We start from the raw sequence: 16,597 nt of genomic DNA, 5'->3' as shown, positions 1-16,597 counted from the left end.
GCACACCGAGTCTTGACACAGTTAACAGTTTTAAGAAGTTTATCTTTAGGATACAAGAGCCACCACTGAGTGGGAAAACTATTCACTCAATATCTATCAGATAAGGGGTTAATATCCAAAGTATACAAGGCACTGACAGAACTTTACAAGAAAATAAAAACATCTAATCCCATCAAAAAATGGGGAGAAGAAATGAACAGACACTTTGATAAGGAAGAAATACAAATGGCCAAAAGGCACATAAAAATGCTTCACATCACTAATAACCAGGGAGATGCAAATCAAAACAACTATGAGGTACCATCTCACACCACAGAGATTGGCACACATCACAAAGAATGTGAGAAAGCAGTGCTGGCAGGGATGTGGAGAGAAAGGAACTCTTATCCACTGCTGGTGGATATGCCATCTAGTACAACCTTTATGGAAAGCAATATGGAGATTCCTCCAAAAACTGGAAATTGAGCTCCCATATTATCCAGCTATACCACTCCTAGGGATATACCCTAGGAACACAAAAATACAATACAAAAATTCCTTCCTTATACCTATATTCATTGCAGCACAATTTACAGTAGCCAGACTCTGGAAACAAGATGCTTCTTGATGCTCTTCAACAGATGAATGACTAAATAAACTATGATACATATACACAATGGAATATTATGCAGCCATCAGGAGAGATAAAGTCATGAAATTTTCTTATACATGGATGTACATGGAATCTATTATGCTGAGAGAAAGAAGTCAGAGGGAGAGAGATAGATGCAGAATAGTCTCACTCATCTATGGGTTTTTAAGAAAAATGTAAGACATTCTTGCAATAATTTTCAGAGACAAAAGAGAGGAGGGCTGGAAGTTCCAGCTCACGACATGAAGCTCGCCATAAAGAGTGATGAGTGCAGTTAGAGAAATAACTATATCGAGAACCATCATAAGAATATGAATGAATGAATGAATGAATGAGGGAAGTAGAAAGCCTGTCTAGAGTACAGGTGAGGTGGGGTGGGGAGGAGGGAGATTTGGCACATTGGTGATGGGAATATTGCACTGGTGAAGGGGGGTGGTTTTTACATGACTGAATTCCAACCACAATCATGTTTGTAATCAAGGTATTTAAATAAAGATAAAAATTAATGCAAATGAAATATTATATTTTAAAAATAAGAAGTAGTGAGGTACTGTAAATACAGTATTAGAGGGTGGAGAGGGAGAGAGGTATCACTAATTTTGATAGAGATACTACTATATTACTAATTTTGATGAAGAAGAAGCCTTCGTACCAAAGAATACAAGCAGCCTCTTGAAAAGTCAAGGAAACAGATTCTTTCTCCAATAAGGAAACAATCTTAACTTTTAAAACATTTTAAACTTTTGACCTTACATTTTAATATAGTTAACATATAAGTATGTATATATTTATTTTTATGTATTAAATAGATGCATTAAGTATTTTTATTTACTAAATATCCTTAAAAATGTTAATAAACTCTGTCTTCATCAGTCAAAAGAGAGTTTATCTTTTTTTCCCTAGGATACATATGACATGTTATGTGAATAATACATTTAAATTATATTGTGTAACTGAATCAAATTCTTTCTAAATTCATTAAATTGAATGAAATCATTAAAACATTATAAATTGCCAATAGATTGAAATGAATACCAAAGGATTGTGAATCAAATTGATTCTCTGTTATTAAAGTTTAATTGATGTGCTGGCACATTGAGGAAATTCTTTGGTTTTGTGCAGCAGTTTGGGCTCAAGAGCTTAGCCATAAATGTCCTAGGTATATCCCTAGGCCTAGGGTATACCTGGATCAATTGGGAGCTCAATTTCCAGTTTTTATTGAGGAAATTCCTTATTGTTTTCCATAAGAACTGGACTAAATGGCATTCCCACCAGTAGTGAATGAGAGTTCCTTTGTCCGCACATCCCTGCCAGCACTGATTGTTCTTGATCTTTTTGATGTGTGCTAGTCTCAGTGGCATGAGATGATACCTCATTGTTGTTTTGATTTGCATCTCCCTGAGGATTAGTGCTGTGATGCATTTCATGTGCTTGTGGCCATTTGTATTTCTTTTTTGAGAAATTGTTCATTTTTTCTCCCCATATTTTGATAGTTAGGTGAATTTTTCTTATTAAGTTCTGTCAGTAACTTGTATATCTTAGATATTAGCCCATTTTCTGGCTTTTGTATCCTAGGCATTATTTCTTTGAGGTGAAGAAGCTTCTTCACTCATATAGTCCCACTTTTTTACCTCTGCTTCGACTTGCTTGAGAGTGCTGTTTCTTCTTTGAAGATACTTTTAGATTCAATGTCATGAAGTGTTTTACGTACAAGCTATTCTATATAACTTATGGTCTCAGATCTAATATCAAGGTCTTTAATCGATTTGGATTTGACCTTTGTGCAGGGTGTTAGAGAGAAATCTGAGTTTTTTTTTCCTGCAAGTGTCTGACCAGTTGTCCCAACATCATCTCTTGAAGAGGCTTTCCTTGCTCCATTTTGCATTTCTTGCCACTTTATCAAAGATAAGTTGATTTTATGTCTGGGGAGCATTCTCTAATTAGTCTGTTCCACCGATCTGAGGATCTGTCTTTATTCCAATACCATGATGTTTTAATTACTATAGCTTTGTAATACAGTTTAAAGTTGGGGAAAGTGATGTCTCCCATATTCCTTTCCCAAGTGTTGCTCTAGCTATTCACTGGTGTTTATTGTTTCAAATGAATTTCAGGAGTGTTGATCCACTTCTTTGAAAAATGTCATGGTATTCTTAGAGGCATTGCACTAAATCTCTACAATGCCTTGGGGAGTATTGCCATTTTAATTATGTTCATCCTGCCAATCCTGAGCAGGGTATGCATCTCCATTTTCATGTGTCCTCTTTTATTTCTTGAAGCAAGGTTTTGTAGTTTTATTTGTATAAGTCCTTCACATATTTAGTTAAGTTGACTCCAAGATATATGAGTTTGTGGGGCACTTATGTAAATGGGATTTTAATGTTTGTTTCTTCTCTATCATTATTGGTATATAAGAATGACATTGGCCCAGACGCCATTTTCAGGGAGAGACTACAGAGCATGAAAACCGGCATAACTTTGCAAAAGCCGGCTCCCTGTGTGTCACAACAGGCGGGGAAAATCCACGAAAGTACAACGGCCCAGTGGGGCCCAACTGTGAAAAACTGTGAGTTTGACCTGTATATGTCAGTCTACTGTCCTCTTGCGTGAAACGGTTGCGAGTGGGGCAAAAAGAGGCTCCAGAAAACTCGCTCGCCCAGACACCATTTTCAGGGAGGGACTACAGAGCATGAAAACCGGCATAACTTTGCAAAAGCCGGCTCCCTGTGTGTCACAACAGGCGGGGAAAATCCACGAAAGTACAACGGCCCAGTGGGGCCCAACTGTGAACAACTGTGAGTTTGACCTGTATATGTCAGTCTACTGTCCTCTTGCGTGAAACTGTTGCGAGTGGGGCAAAAAGAGGCTCCAGAAAACTCGCTCGCCCAGACGCCATTTTCAGGGAGGGACTACAGAGCATGAAAACCGGCATAACTTTGCAAAAGCCGGCTCCCTGTGTGTGACAACAGGCGGGGAAAATCCACGAAAGTACAACGGCCCAGTGGGGCCCAACTGTGAAAAACTGTGAGTTTGACCTGTATATGTCAGTCTACTGTCCTCTTGCGTGAAACTCTTGCAAGTGGGGCAAAAAGAGGCTCCAGAAATCTCGCTCGCCCAGAGTCCATTTTCAGGGAGGGACTACAGAGCATGAAAACCGGCATAACTTTGCAAAAGCCGGCTCCCTGTGTGTCACAACAGGCGGGGAAAATCCACGAAAGTACAACGGCCCAGTGGGGCCCAACTGTGAAAAACTGTGAGTTTGACCTGTATATGTCAGTCTACTGTCCTCTTGCGTGAAACTGTTGCGAGTGGGGCAAAAAGAGGCTCCAGAAAACTCGCTCGCCCAGACGCCATTTTCAGGGAGGGACTACAGAGCATGAAAACCGGCATAACTTTGCAAAAGCCGGCTCCCTGTGTGTCACAACAGGCGGGGAAAATCCACGAAAGTACAACGGCCCAGTGGGGCCCAACTGTGAAAAACTGTGAGTTTGACCTGTATATGTCAGTCTACTGTCCTCTTGCGTGAAACTGTTGCGAGTGGGGCAAAAAGAGGCTCCAGAAAACTCGCTCGCCCAGACGGCATTTTCAGGGAGGGACTACAGAGCATGAAAACCGGCATAACTTTGCAAAAGCCGGCTCCCTGTGTGTGACAACAGGCGGGGAAAATCCACGAAAGTACAACGGCCCAGTGGGGCCCAACTGTGAACAACTGTGAGTTTGACCTGTATATGTCAGTCTACTGTCCTCTTGCGTGAAACTGTTGCGAGTGGGGCAAAAAGAGGCTCCAGAAAACTCGCTCGCCCAGACGCCATTTTCAGGGAGGGACTACAGAGCATGAAAACCGGCATAACTTTGCAAAAGCCGGCTCCCTGTGTGTCACAACAGGCGGGGAAAATCCACGAAAGTACAACGGCCCAGTGGGGCCCAACTGTGAAGAACTGTGAGTTTGAACTGTATATGTCTGTCTACTGTCCTCTTGCGTGAAACTCTTGCAAGTGGGGCAAAAAGAGGCTCCAGGGGAGCACGGCCGCTCCGCTTCGCTACGCGGCCGTGCACTCTTTCTAAGGAAAGAACACCATTGCAACAAGAAGGAAAAATTACACTAAGAACGGCGCTATATCACTGAAGCAAACATATCTCTCCGGACTGTCTTCTCTGTTGCATGCTCGGGGCTAAGATTTGACCCAGTGTGAGGCTTCATCCACGGAGGACTCCCCTCCCTTAGAGGCAAGTCAGCCCATCCGGAAAGGAAGGAGCCAGAGCAGTGTGCTGCCTGCATCATATAGACAATGAATACCACCACAACACGTAGAAAAACCCACAATACAAGTGTGACAATGGGGAAACAACGCAGGCCAGCATCAGACATAGAGAATGAAGATGACAATTCTGAGGACCAGATAATGAACAACCAACTAATCAACCTCTCAGATAAGGACTTTAGACTAGCAATATGGAAGATGCTCAATGGACTCCAAGAAACCATGGATCGAGTTGAACAGAACACTAATAAGAACCAAGAAAATATGAAGACAGAAATCACAAAACTCCAAACTGAAATAACATGTAAACTAACAGGACTGAAAAAGTCAGTAAACGAAGTGAATGACAAAATGGATAAGCTCTGGACAGGGTATCAGAAGCTGAGAATAGACTTGGTGCTGTGGAAGATGAGATACATAACAATTCCATACAGCATCAGAGATTGGACAAAAGACTTAAAGCAAATGAGCAGACAATGGAAAAATTAGTCAAAGAATGGGAACAGATGAAAATAGAAGTCTATGATAAGATCAACAGAAACAACTTAAGAATCATTGGAGTCCCGGAGACCCAGGAGGAAATCTTCCAGGAAGAATCAACGGTCAAGAACATCATTAAAGAGAAACTTCCAGAGCTAAAGAATATATGTGATCAAATCCTGCATGCCCGAAGAGTACCAACCAAAAGGGACCCCAGAAAAACCACCCCAAGACACATCCTAGTCACAATGACAAATCCCACAGATAGAGACAGAATTCTGAAAACAGCAAGATCAAAAGGGGAAATCACGTTCAAGCAAGCTTCCCTGAGATTTACAGCAGACCTGTCACCAGAAACACTCAATGCCAGAAAGCAGTGGTGGGATATTGTGACAAGACTGAATGAAATGAATGCTTCACCCAGAATACTATACCCAGCAAAACTCACTTTCCGGTTTGACGGAAGAATACATGGTTTCACAGACAAAAAACAGCTCAGAAACTTTACAGACACAAAACCAGTCTTAAGAGAAAAACTGAAAGACCTAATCTAAGACAAGACTACCCAAAAGACACACCAAATTTCGAAATAAAGATGGCATTAAATCCCAGGACAATTCTTTCTCTCGACGTCAATGGACTAAATGCACCAGTTAAGAGACACAGAGTGGCTAAATGGATCAAAAAACTCAATCCAACCTTCTGCTGCCTACAAGAAACGCACCTGAATAGTCAGAACAAACATAGACTCAAAATAAAATGCTGGAGAAAAATTATCCAAGCAAACAACACCCATAAAAAAGCTGGAGTGGCCATACTAATATCAGATAATGCAAACTTTATACTCAGGAAGGTTGTAAGGGACATAGACAGACATTTTATATTAATCAAGGGGTACGTAGAGCAGGAAGAATTTACTCTCCTAAACATATATGCACCGAATGAGGGGCCAGCAAAATATTTAATACAACTGTTGACAAATCTGAAAAATAATATCAACAACAACACAATAATTGTGGGGGACCTTAACACGGCTTTGTCAACACTGGATAGGTCAACTAGACTGAAACCCAACAAGAATATTCTAGACCTGAGGAGAGAAATGGAAGAAAGAGGCCTAGTGGATATATATAGGACACTCCATCCCCAGAAACCTGGATACACATTCTTCTCCAATGTACATGGGACATTCTCCAGGATAGACTACATGCTGGCACATAAAACATACCTCCATAAGATCAAGAGGATAGAAATTTTGCAGACTACCTTCGCTGACCACAAGGCTCTGAAATTATTTGTGAACTCCAAAGGGTCTCAGAAGAAACACTTTAACACCTGGAAGTTAAACAGCCTCATGCTCAATAACCAGTGGGTCTGAGATGAAATCAAGGAGGAAATAAAAAGGTTCCTGGAAACAAATGACAATAAAGACACAAACTCTCAGAACTTATGGGACACAGCAAAAGCAGTACTGAGAGGAAAATTTATAGCTTTGCAAGCACACGTCAGGAAGGAAGAAGGAGCTTACCTGAGTAGCTTAATGACACAGCTAATAGAACTAGAAAATGCTCAACAAAAGGACCCAAGAATAGGAAGACAGAAGGAAATAACAAAGCTGAGAGCAGAAATCAACGAAGTGGAAACCCAAAAAACAATATGAAAGATCAACGAAAGCAGAAGTTGGTTCTTTGAAAAATTAAACAAGATTGATAGACCACTGGCAAACCTAACAAAGAAAGAGAGAGAGAGTGAAACTTGATAACTCGTATCAGGAATGAAAAAGGAGAGATCACTACTGATATGACAGAGATTCAAAGGGTAATCAGAAACTACTTTGAAAAACTCTACACCACTAAAAATGAGAACCTGGAAGAAATGAATAAATTATTGGACTCTTATAATCTTCCACGGTTGAAGGAAGAGGATGTAGCATATCTAAACACCCCCATCACCATTGATGAAATTAAAACAGTAATCAAATGTCTGCCGAAAAACAAAAGCCCAGGTCCAGATGGATTCACTAATGAATTCTATCAAACTTTCCAAGAGGAACTACTGCCAATCTTGGCAAGACTCTTTCATGAAATTGAACAAACAGAAACACTTCCAAATAGCTTTTATGAAGCCAACATCACCTTGATATTTAAACCAGACAGAGATGCTACAAAAAAAGAAAATTACAGACCAATATCGCTGATGAATGCAGATGCAAAGATCCTCAACAAAATCCTGGCAAATAAGATTCAATGCCTCATTAAGTAGATCATCCACTACGATCAAGTAGGTTTCATCCCAGGAATGCAAGGCTGGTTTAACATCCGTAAATCTATCAACATAATACACAACATCAATAACAAGAAAAATAAAAACCACATGATCATATCAATAGATGCAGAGAAAGCATTTGATAAGTTCCAACACCCATTCTTGATCAAAACTCTCAGCAAGATGGGAATGGAGGGAACCTTTCTCAATATAGTGAAGGCCATCTACCACAAGCCAGTGGCAAACATTATCCTCAATGGAGAAAAACTAAAAGCCTTTCCTCTAAATTCTGGCACAAGACAAGGCTGTCCTCTCTCACCACTCCTATTCAACATAGCCCTGGAAGTACTTGCTATAGCGATTAGGCAAGAAAAGTATATCAAGGGAATCCAGATAGAAAAGGAAGAAGTCAAGCTCTCACTGTTTGCAGATGACATGATACTCCACTTAGAAAACCCTAAAGACTCTATCAAAAAGCTTCTAGAAACAATAGACTCATATAGCAAGGTGGCAGGCTACAAAATTATCACACAAAAATCAATGGCCTTTCTATACACCAATAGTAATAAGGATGAAATGGACATTAAGAAAACAACCCCATTCACAATATTGACACACAAACTCAAATATCTTGGAATCAACTTGACTAAATATGTGAAGGACCTATACAAGGAAAACTATAAAACTCTGCTCCAAGAAATAAGAGAGGACACACGGAAATGGAAACACATACCCTGCTCATGGATCGGCAGGATTAACATCATCAAAATGGCAATACTCTCCAAGGCATTATACAGATTTAATGCCATCCCTCTAAAGATACCCATGACATTCTTCAAAGAAGTGGATCAGGCACTTTTGAAATTCATTTGGAACAATAAACACCCTCGAATAGCTAAAGCAATCATTGGAAAAAAGAATATGGGAGGAATTACTTTCCCCACTGACAAAACTTTACAAGATAAAAACATCTAACCCCATCAAAAAATGGGGAGAAGAAATGAACAGACACTTTGACAAAGAAGAAATACACATGGCCAAAAGACACATGAAAAAATGTTCCACATCACTAATCATCAGGGAGATGCAAATCAAAACAACGATGACATACCACCTCACACCCCAGAGAATGGCACACATCACAAAGAATGAGAATAAACAGTGTTGGCGGGGATTTGGAGAGAAAGGTGCTCTTATCCACTGCTGGTGGGAATGCCGTCTAGTTCAACCTTTATGGAAAGCGATATGGAGATTCCTCCAAAAACTGGAAATCGAGCTCCCATACGATCCAGCTATACCACTCCTAGGAATATACCCTAGGAACACAAAAATACAATACAAAAACCCCTTCCTTACACCTATTTCATTGCAGCACTATTTACCATAGCAAGACTCTGGAAACAACCAAGATGCCCTTCAACAGACGAATGGCTAAAGAAACTGTGGTACATATACACAATGGAATATTATGCAGCTGTCAGGAGAGATGAAGTCATGAAATTTCCCTATACTTGGATGTACACGGAATCTATTATGCTGAGTGAAATAAGTCAGAGAGAGAGAGAAAAACGCAGAATGGTCTCACTCATCTATGGGTTTTAAGAAAAATGAAAGACACCCTTGTAATAATAATTTTCAGACACAAAAGAGAAAAAAGCTGGAAGTTCCAGCTCACCTCAGGAAGCTCACCACAAATAGTGATGAGTTTAGTTAGGGAAATAACTACATTTTGAACTGTCCTAATAACGAGAATGTATGAGGAAAATGGAGAGCCTTTCTAGAGTACAGGCGGGGGTCGGGTGGGGAGGAGGGAGACTTGGGACATTGGTGATGGGAATGTTGCACTGGTGATGGGTGGTGTTCTTTACATGACTGAAACCCAAACACAATCATGTATGTAATTAAGGTGTTTAAATAAATTTAAAAAAATAATAAAAAAAAGAAAAAAAAAGAATGACATTGATTTTGCATGTTAATTTTGTAACCTGCCATTTTGATATATGAATCTTGTTTCTAGAAGCTTTTTAGTAGAGTCATTAGGATTTTCTAAATATAGTTTTATTTCATCTGAAAATAGTGAGAGCTTGACTTCTTCATTTTCTATCTGGATGCCCTTGGTATCTTTTTTTTTTTTTTGCCTAATCGCTATGGCAAGATCTCCCACCACTATGTTGAATAGTAGTAATGAGAGGGGGTATCCTTGTCTTGTACCAGATTTTAGAGGGAAGGCTTTGCATGCTGACCCATAAAACCTGTCTCCATAAAGTCAAGAGGACAGAAATTGTACAGACTACCTTTGCTGATCACAAGGCACTGAAATTAAAAAGTGAACTACAGAGAAACACAGAAAAAATTTGAACACCTGGAAGTTAAATAGCTCACTACTGAACAACCAGTGAATCAGAGATAAAATAAAAAAGGAAATCAAAACATTCCTGAAAACAAATGACAATGAAGACACAAATTGCCAGAATTTATGGAAAACAACAAAAGCAGTATTAAGAGGAAAAATTATAGCCTTGCAAGCACACAACAGAAAGGAAGAAGTGGGCTATATAGAAAGCTTAATGACACAGCTTTTAAAATTAGAAAGTGATCAACAAAAGGAACCAAAAATAGGTTAAACAGAAGGAAATAACAAATCTGAGAGCAGAAATCAATGAAGTGGAAATCCAATCAACAAAAGCAAAAGTTGGTTCTTTGAAAAAATAAACAAGATTGATAAATCAGTACCAAAACTCACAAAGAAACAGAGATAGCGAAATCTAATAAACTGGATTAGGAGTAAAATGAGGGAGATTGCCACAGATACTGCAGAGATTCAAAGGGTAATCAGAGACTACCTAGATAAACTCTATGCCACAAAACATAAAAACCTGGAAGAAATGTATAAATTCTTGGGATCTTATAATCTTCCATTGCTTAAACCAGGATGATGTATCACATTAAAGCAGACCCATCACTACTGAGGAAATTAAAACAGTCATCAGGAGTCTTCCCAAAAACAAAAGCCCAGGCTCAGATGGAGTCACTAATGGCTATTTCAAACTTTTCAAGAGGAAATTCTACCAATTCTCTGAAGGCTCTTTCATGAAATTGAAGAATCAGGAATACTCCCAAATAGTTTTTATGAAGCTAACGTCACCATGATACCAAAACCAGACAGAGATTGGTCAAAAAGAAAAAAGAAAACTGCAGACCAATTTTGGCAAATAGGATCCATTGCCTCATCAAGAAGGTCATACAATGGTGAAAAAAAGGTCATGCAGCACGACCAAATAGGATTCATTCCAGCAATGCCAGGATTGTTTAACATACATAGATCAATCAACACAATACACCATATCAACATAGAGGGAAAAATCATATGATCATATCAATAGATTGCAGCGAAAACATTTGGTAAGGTCCAACGCACATTCTTTTTTTCTTTTTTATATAATATCTTTATTTAAACATCTTGATTACATATATTGTTTCAATCATGTAAAGAACACCCCCCTTCACCAGTGCAACATTCCCACCACCAATGTCCGAAATCTCCCTCCATCACACCCCACCCCACCTGTATTCTAGACAGATTTTCCAGATCCCTCATTCATTCACATGGTTATGGTAGTTCTCAGTATAGTTATTTCTATAACTGCACTCACCATTCTTTGTGGTGAGCCTCCTGAAGTGAGCTGGAAGTTCTAGCCCTCCTCTCGTTGTCTCTGAGGATTGTTGCAAAAACGATTTTTATTTTTTCTTAAAATTCATAGATGAGGGCGTGGAGAGATAGCACAGCGGCGTTTGCCTTGCAAGCAGCCGATCCAGGACCAAAGGTGGTTGGTTTGAATCCCGGTGTCCCATATGGTCCCCCGTGCCTGCCAGGAGCTATTTCTGAGCAGACAGCCAGGAGTAACCCCTGAGCAATGCCGGGTGTGGCCGAAAAACCAAAAAAAAAAAATTCACAGGTGAGTGAGACTATTCTGTGTCTATCTCTATCTCTCTGACTTATTTTACTCAACATGATAGATTTTATGTACATCCATGTATAGGAAAATTTCATGACTTCATCTCTCCTGACGGCTGCATAATATTCCATTGTGTATATGAACCACAGTTTCTTTAGCCATTCATCTGTTGAAGGGCATCTTGGTTGTTTCCAGAGTCCTGCTATGATAAATAGTGCTGCAATAAATATAGGTTTAAGGAAAGTGTTTTTTGTATTATATTTTTGTGTTCCTAGGGTATATTCCTAGGAGTGTTATAGCTGGATCATATGGGAGCTCGATTTCCAGTTTTTGGAGGACTCTCCATATCGCTCTCCAGAAAGGTTGAACTAGTCGGCATTCCCACCAGCAGTGGATAAGAGTTCCTGTCTCACCGCATCCACGCCAACACTGCTTGTTTTCATTCTTTGTGATGTGTGCCAATCTCTGTGGTGTGGGTGATACCTCCTAGTTGTTTTGATTTGCATATCCCTGATGATTAGTGATGTGGAGTACTTTTTCATTGTCTTTTGGCCATTTGTATTTCTTCTTTATCAAAGAAGAAATTTCTTCTCCCCATTTCTTCTCCCCATTTTTTGATGAGATTAGATGTTTTTTTCTTGTAAAGTTCTGTCAGTGCCTTGTATATTTTGGAGATTAGCCCCTTATCTGATGGGTATTGGGTGAATAGTTTCTCCCACTCAGTGGGTGGCTTTTGTATCCTGGGCACTATTTCCTTTGAGGTGCAGAAGCTTCTCAACTTAATATATTCTCATCTATTAATCTCTGCTTTCACTTGCTTGGAGAGTGCCGTTTCCTCCTTGAAGATGTCTTTAGTCTCAATATCATGGAGTGTTATACCTACGTCTTGTTCTATGTACCTTATGGTTTCAGGTCTGATATAGAGGTCTTTAATCCATTTGGATTTTACCTTCATACATGATGTTAGCTGGGGGTCTAAATTCGCTTTTTTGCAAGTGGCTAGCCAGTTGTGCCAAGATCACATGTTGAAGAGGCTTTCTTTGCTCCATTTAGGACTTCTTGCTCCTTTATCAAACATTAGGTGATTGTATGTCTGGGGAACATTCTCTGAATACTCAAGTCTATTCCACTGATCTGAGGGTCTGTCTTTATCCCAATACCATGCTGTTTTGATAACTATTGCTTTGTAATACAGTTTACAGTTGGGGAAAGTAATGCCTCCCATATTCTTTTTCCCAATAATTGCTTTGGCTATTTGAGGGTGTTTATTGTTCCAAATGAATTTCAAAAGTGCCTGATCCACTTCTTTGAAGAATGTCATGGGTACCTTTAGAGGGATCGCATTAAATCTGTACAATGCTTTGGGGAGTATTTCCATTTTAATGATGTTAATCCTGCCAATCCATGAGCAGGGTATGTGTTTTGATTTCTGTGTGTCCTCTCTTATTTCTTGGAGCAGAGTTTTATAGATCATATCAATAGATGCAGCGAAAACATTTTATAAGGTCCAACACACATTCTTGATAAAAAAAATCTCATCAAGATAGGAATGGAAGGAACTTTTCTCAATATAGTCAAGGCCATCTACCAACAAGTCAGTGACAAATATTAACTAAAAGCCTTCCCTCTAAAATCTGGTACCATGACCCCTCTCACCATTTCTATAACAGTTATAATTGATCACTTTGAACAAGACAGGAGATAATGTAGTTTGCATTGAGGTTTTCATTAAGAATAAATAGTCCACACCACAGTGTCAAAAGGAAAAAAGGAAGAGAAAGAGGAAAATAAAAAAATCTGCCTCATAGGTGAGTAGGGAATAAAATAGGAAACATTGGTGTTAGGAAAATTTCACTATGATGTACATTGTGTGACTAAAACTCAATGATCTACAACTTTTAACCATGGTGTTTAAATACAGCAATTAATAAAAAAAGGTGAAAATCTAATAATACATTTAGTTTAATTTGTAGATCCAATATATTGATATTAGCAGGCTGATTTAAGTTTGGTATGAACACTAAATTGATGTATATAGCCTAATTTTAGCCTTCTCTTTAGAAACAAGATTAGCTTTTTCAAAGTAAGCTAACCAAAATTAAGACTTCTTCAGTTAGTAAAGATGCCTCGGAGGCTCCAAAACATCCTAGATCTCCAAGCTGTCACTTACCTCCCTGACTGGCTGGTCTTCCTGTTTTCTGTAATTAGTTTCCATTTGTCTTCAGAAAATTTCTGCAAAGAAAAATTCTGATAAGTTTGGAGTCTCTGAGCAGCTATGTGGCTTCAAAAATGTGAAGAGATCAGTTATCTGTCACTTTTGAGGCCACACAGCAAATGGCTTATACTCTATCTCTCAGGCTACAAAAATAAGTTACTGGACAACACAGGAGCTCGATTTCCAGATTCTTATGGTATAGCCATATTGTTTTCCAGAGTGGCTTATCTACACAGCATTCCCACCATCAGTGAATGAGTTCCTTTCTCCCCACATCCCCATCAGCACTTATTGTTTTGTTGTTTTTGTGTGTGTGTGATTTGTGCCACTCTTTGTGGCATAAGATGATACCCATTTTTGTTTTGAGTTGCTTCCCCTTGATGATTAGTAATGTAGGCTTAAAAAATAAATGACAGTATGTTAATATCCATGACATTAGAAATGTGGTCATGGTTGGGGCTGGAGAGATAGCATGGAGGTAAGGCGTTTGCCTTTCATGCAGGAGGTCATCGGTTCGAATCCCGGTGTCCCATATGGTCCCCCATGCCTGCCAGGAGCAATTTCTGAGCCTGGAGCCAAGAATAACCCCTGTGCACTGCTGGGTGTGATCCAAAAACCACACACACACACAAAAAGAAATGAGGTCATGGAGCTGGAGAGATAGCATGGAGGTACGGCATTTTGCCTTGCATGCAGAAGGACAGGACGGTGGTTCGAATCCCAGCATCCTATATGGTCACCTCGAGCTTGCCAGGAGCGATTTCTTTTTTGGGGGGAGTAGGGGTCACACCCGGCAGCGCTCAGGGGATACTCCTGGCTCTATGCTCAGAAATCACCCGGCAGACAAAGGAATGCCAGGATTTGAACCACCATCCTTCTGCATGAAAGGCAAACACCTTACTTCTATGCTATCTCTCCAGCCCCTCCAGGAGCGATTTCTGAACTTAGAGCCAGGAGAAACTCCTGAGCACTGCCGAGTATGACACCCCCGCCCAAAAAAGAAAACAAAAGAAATGTGGTCAGGAAGGGCAAGCCCACAAAATGAAGCTTACCACAGAGATTGGTAAGCACACTTAGAGAAATAACTACACTAATAACTATCATGACAATGATAGTGAGTGACAGAAATAGAATGCCTGTTTCAAAGATAGGTAGGAGCGGGGGAGGAGGGAGATGGTGGTTGGAAGGTTGCACTGATTAAGGGAAGGTGTGCACTTTATGGCTGAAATCCAACTATGAACATGTTTATAACCATGGTGCTTAAATAAAAATATTATTAGAAAAAAATAGGTACCTGGAAGTCTGCCTTTCTGCTAGCACTCTGGGAACTGACAGTGTGGTCTAGAGGCTCTTTGCTTTCCATTTTTTCTACTTATGTCTTAAACCATGTTAACTGTTTAGCAAGTTTGTTCTGGCTCTTGAAAAGAAGATATTTTTGTTTGTTCTTCCAGGTTTATCTTCTCATTTCTTCAAGCACACCTCTTCTTGGAAGCCATGCCTTCAGCAGTCTTTGAGATCTAACACCCCTGCTTCTCTAATACTCTCCTAGAGTAAATTAGATAGGGACCCTGGGTACTAATATACTATCACTACTCTCAGAGAGTGTGAGTGAATGTGGCTGCCACATTCACATTACAAGAACAAACTATTTTGGGCAATATTTCTTTGAGATATTTCTCTAAGTATTATCCTAATTTTAAACCTAGCACCATCTTATAACTAGTGACTTAGAGGTTACCACAAAGCTAATATCTAAATCTCATAGGACTGTCAGTTTCCTTTCTCTAAAAGCATTGTTAGCCCAACTCAAAGCAGTGTTAACTTTACCCAAATAGGCCTAATACTGGTGATAATACATCTGGTATTAGTCATACCTATGATTTATTTTACTGGAGAAAAATTATATGTTCTGATTATGGATTAATATATAATATATATGTTATCTAAAAGACTCTGTAGAACTTAACAAGAAAAAAATTAACTAAATTTATAAATGGGAAGAGAAATGAATAGAAATTTCCTCAAAGAAGAAATAGAAATGGCCAAAAATCATATTTAAAGATGCTCCACATCATGCCTCATCAGGAAGATGAAAATCAAATTAACAATAAGATCTCTCAAAATATAAACACCATCACAAATAATAAAACAAAGATTAAGAACAGCCAGTGTTGGCACAGAGGCAGGGAGAAAGGGAATCTCCTTCACTGCTGGTGGGAATGATGCCTGATCCAGACTTTTTGGAAAACAATATGAATATTCCTCAAAAAGCTAGAAATTGAGCTTCCATATGTTTCAGAAATATCACTCCTAGGTATATACCCTAGGAACCCCAAAACAATAAGGAAAATCTTTTTGTATTACTATGTTCCTTATAGCCCTATCTGAAATAGCCTAAATCTGGAAACAATCCAAGTGCCCAAGACTAGCTCCTAAAGAAACTGTTGTACATCTACACAGTAAAAAATATCCAGCAGTTATTAAAAATGAAGTCATAAAATTTGTTTATACATGATGGATATAGAAAGTATTATGCTGAGCAAAAAGAATCAGAAATTGTGAGACATAAAAAGATAGTATGGTAATAATATCCTGAGATAATATAGGTGAGGGCCAGGAGGACCAGTTCATAAAAAGAAGCTTGCCACAAATGGTGTAGCCATGTGGTTAGGGCAGAGAAAGAATCACTATGAAATGATAGTTGGAAATGATCACTCAGGACAAAAACTGGTTGCTGAGAGGAGACACATTAATATGCTTGATAACTCTTAATTAACAATAGTGAAAACCA

General features: G+C 39.2%; 1 protein-coding gene across 1 annotated transcript in view; it reads right to left on the bottom strand.

The window, feature by feature from the left end:
* Positions 1-16,597, bottom strand: part of SHROOM4 (shroom family member 4) — a 144,701-nt gene that overhangs the window by 45,865 nt on the left and 82,239 nt on the right. The window contains 1 exon segment of the mRNA XM_049766904.1: positions 13,762-13,823. Coding sequence (XP_049622861.1) covers positions 13,762-13,823 — 62 coding nt within the window.

The sequence above is a fragment of the Suncus etruscus genome, chromosome X (genome assembly GCF_024139225.1).
Source record: "Suncus etruscus isolate mSunEtr1 chromosome X, mSunEtr1.pri.cur, whole genome shotgun sequence".
Lineage (NCBI taxonomy): Eukaryota > Metazoa > Chordata > Mammalia > Eulipotyphla > Soricidae > Suncus > Suncus etruscus.
Note: the sequence above shows the minus strand (reverse complement) of the source record. Positions and strands in the feature narration are given on the sequence as shown.